Source organism: Trichoplax adhaerens, genomic scaffold (assembly GCF_000150275.1).
Source record: "Trichoplax adhaerens TRIADscaffold_462 genomic scaffold, whole genome shotgun sequence".
NCBI classification, from domain to species: domain Eukaryota; kingdom Metazoa; phylum Placozoa; class Uniplacotomia; order Trichoplacea; family Trichoplacidae; genus Trichoplax; species Trichoplax adhaerens.
This window is the reverse complement of record NW_002061262.1, coordinates 1-3759: the sequence shown is the minus strand read 5'-3', so window position 1 is coordinate 3759 and position 3759 is coordinate 1. Positions and strand designations below refer to the sequence as shown.

Genomic DNA, 3759 nt, shown 5'->3' with positions numbered 1-3759 from the left:
GTGGGATCTATTGGTGTAGTAATCATCTTCGCAGCTTTACTTCTTTTAGGTTACGTGCAGAACGAACAATTTAAGAAGAAAACACACAATCAAGTAAATATCTCCTTCATAGATAGTCAGCCACTGCCAGTGAGTTCCAATAACTACGTTGAAGTTGGACTGAAGTCATTACGAGTAGATAATATTATGAATTACGGCGTTAGCGATAAAGTTATTACATACTTTAAGCAAGGCGAGAGCACCCATGCAAATAATTCTTCAATAACTAATTAATAGCCATTCCAAAATTATCATCGTTAAAATTTTACTATTACGTAATAATATGTCGGTTTATTTAGGTATCAATACTACATCATGTTTGACTACAAAGTTAATAGCTTATCTTAAATGAGTAAGTTCGGTTGTCTTTTTATAACTACCTCATCCCTAAAGTACGTACTCGTATGGCATAATTTGATTCAGTATTAAGTTTAAAATAATTTCGTCCAGTTGAGGCTTTTAGCCAAGAATTTTAGTAGCAACTATGAATCACTAGCAATATGCTGGTTATTCGTTCGAATTTCTATAATTTGTGACGAGTAGTGATTAAAGTGCATAAGGTGCAAAAAACTGATAACTCTTTAACTAAACTAGTTTCATCATTGTTAATTTACACCCTCTAGATTTACAATGTATGTATAACATTAATTATATATTATGCTACATTTGTTAGATTATGATGCATAATAATGTGATGTATTACTATATACAGTATTAGTTATAGCATGTAATATCTACAGTACATTTAAGAATAACGTTGGTGTGCCTATGGTAATTCGATATTACCTGAATTTATTATGTTACAAACTTACAATTGTTACATGGTAATCGTGATTCATTATGATCTTTATCCAACTACATAAAATAAAAGCTGTATTGTGCTGCAATGCTATATACATATATACAGTATACGAATATATTACAGCCAAACAGAGAGCAATAGATGGAAGTTAAGCCCACCTCTAGAATAAGTGTTAGATGGTTCTCGTTGACTTTAAAACTGTTTTGAATTCTTTATAAATAAGTTTTATAAGTTTTAACCTCTAAACGCAGCAGGCAAAACATACTCATTGCTTGTGCATGCGCAGTGTGTACAACCTCATCATTCTGCTTCCAAATTTCTTTGCGAACATGCACTGCGACGAGGAGTATTAATTAATATCTATTACTGAATGTAAAATTTCTATATGCTTCTGGCGTAGCATAACTGCTCTTTGATAAGATTGTTCGTGAATTAATTATTATAACAATCGCAGATTATAGCTAAAAATTACTCAATAAATGATTTCTTAAACCATTATATACTTGAAGACAAGCACCAATCAATACACCATTCTTTACTGATACAGATGGCCAATTTTCTGCAACTTCTAGAATATTTGTAAGCCAATACTCCACATTTAATCCAACCACTAAAACAGCGGAAATCTTAAAAAATGCAACTAGCGATATTAATCAGTATCAGAGTTTCATTGCTATACATTCTTCCACTTCAAATAACTACGGTTTATATGATACAATCGTGCCCGATTTTAACGCAACTTCAGTAACTACCATTACATGGTACAAACTAGTTCCTTACCCATCTGCTTCACACTTCAAAATTTGGTATAACTAATACATTCCAATTGGTTTTGTCGTCAGATGGAAATCATCTATTTGCCTCATTTTTATATGAAGATAAAGGTATGAATTGGTGGAAAAGATATCGACTTACAAATGCTAGAGTAGGCTATAGTAATAAATTCCCTATGTATACTATGAATTACCAAATTCCAACACAAAACAATTGTTACGGATTGACAGTGCAACTGGAAATTATGGTAAAAAAGGCAGATGGATGTACAGAGTTGATGATCCCTCTATAAATCATATTAATTATGCTCAACGTTGCCGAACTTGGTTCGTCAATGAACCATTACCAGATGTTTATCTAAATGAATTACTACGAAGGCTATGCCCTTGCTCTATCCTTCAAGCTATTCGTGATAGACGATTTAGATTAAACTTGAATACATTTTACGTGAGATCAAGGTTTTCACGAAGAGTTTCCATTGACGAGCGTGTATATCAACGATGCTGCTGCTCTTCAGCAGGAAAATCTTTCGGTTCATTAATTACTAGATATCCCTTTGGAAGCTCATTTATTTTCAGGAATACTACCTTACAAGCCAGAAACAATGAGGCTCTAACGGATTGTTGCATGCGATCTAGCCTATGTAGTCTCTACTTAAAGAAAAGACCTATCAATAAATGTGTTGGATATAAAGCACCGCGAAAAGCGTGGTTCTGGGGTGATCCTCATGTAAGGACATTTGATGGAAAACTATACACCTTCAATGAACTGGGTGAATATATTCTATTGCAAACTATAAATAAAAATTTTCAGTTACAAGGACGTACAATGAAAGCTATTAGAAATAGCTCACTATCTGCGGCTGCTACCGTATTCTCTGCATTCGCTACTATGGAAATTGGTGCAGATATTGTCCAATTTACACTTAATTCGACTTTTAATGGTATCGATATCTTAGTCAATAGAACAATATCTTTTAATATGGACAGCCTCTCTGAAAATGAAACCCGTGAATTTAATAATGTCGATGTTACCAGATTATCAAATATAACAGTAGCTGCGATCTTTACGTCTGGAGTATCTATGGAAGTTACACTATTAACACAAATGCTAACTATTGCTTTCAATGGACCTGATGAAATTAAAGGTATAACATCTGGCCTTTTAGGTACTTGGAATGATAATATCAATGATGATTTCAAACGACCGAATGGATCATACTTGAATATCAATTCAACAGAATCCCAAATATTTTACAATTTTGGCCAATTATGGATGATTAATGCTAGTGATTCACTTTTTACCTATCCTAATGGTCTATCGGCTAGTAATTATTCAGATTCAAACTTTACGCCAATCTTTGGTCAAAATATTCAAGCATTATTTGCTAATAATACGGAACTCTATAACCAAGCCGTAGCATAATGCGGTAATAATAGTGAATGTTTATTTGATGCTGCATTAACATTAAATCTTGATGCTGCTGTCGTTAGTAAAGATACATCTCAGATATATCAAGATACAAGTAATCAATTAGAAAATTTCCCCCTCAAATTTCTGGATTGACGACATATAATGTCACTTATGGAAATATGTTTACTACAACATTGAACATAACAGATCCTAATAATGGCGATATTGTTACAGTCGAGATGACTAATCCTCCAATAAATTCCTATTTCGATAGACAAACTTACACATTTACATGGAATATATCTACCTATGAGAATATTTCATTAACATTTGTTGCTACAGATAATAAAGGAGCAAGAAGCGAGCTTGCACCTCAAATTATTATGTGCTATTGCTCGAATAATGGCACATGCGATTACGCAGCCGAAATGGTTACTGTTGATAATGTTGATCAAGTTGAATGTAGATGCAATCCTGCTTGGACTGGTAGTCATTGTACACAAGATTTTAATGCATGTGCAGATCAACCATGCTTCAGTAATGCTACTTGTACGGACAATATCGCTCCGATGTCTGGCTATACATGTAGTAATTGCCCAATAGGTTATGTCGGTGATGGCTTGAAATGTTCTGATTATGACGAATGTTTAAATGGCACACATGCATGCAGTCAAACTTGTATAACGAAGAGGGGAGTTACAGTTGTCAGTGTTTACCTGGCTATACTCTGA

General features: G+C 33.7%; 2 protein-coding genes across 2 annotated transcripts in view; both read left to right on the top strand.

Moving 5' to 3' along the window:
- TRIADDRAFT_62718 (uncharacterized protein) overlaps positions 1-3040 on the top strand; it is a gene marked incomplete at both ends in the record, with an annotated part of 6107 nt that extends 3067 nt beyond the window's left edge. Inside the window, 2 exons of the mRNA XM_002118665.1 lie at positions 1389-1602; positions 1846-3040. Of these exons, the coding sequence (XP_002118701.1) occupies positions 1389-1602; positions 1846-3040 (1409 nt within the window). The remainder of the gene's footprint in view (positions 1-1388; positions 1603-1845) is intronic.
- Positions 3041-3267: 227 nt separating this feature from the next.
- TRIADDRAFT_62717 (uncharacterized protein) lies at positions 3268-3732 on the top strand (the record flags this gene model as incomplete). The annotated part of the gene is made up of 1 exon (XM_002118664.1): positions 3268-3732. A coding segment is annotated over one exon (465 nt), but the record flags the coding sequence as incomplete, so codon positions are not given.
- Between the last annotated feature and the right edge of the window lie 27 nt (positions 3733-3759).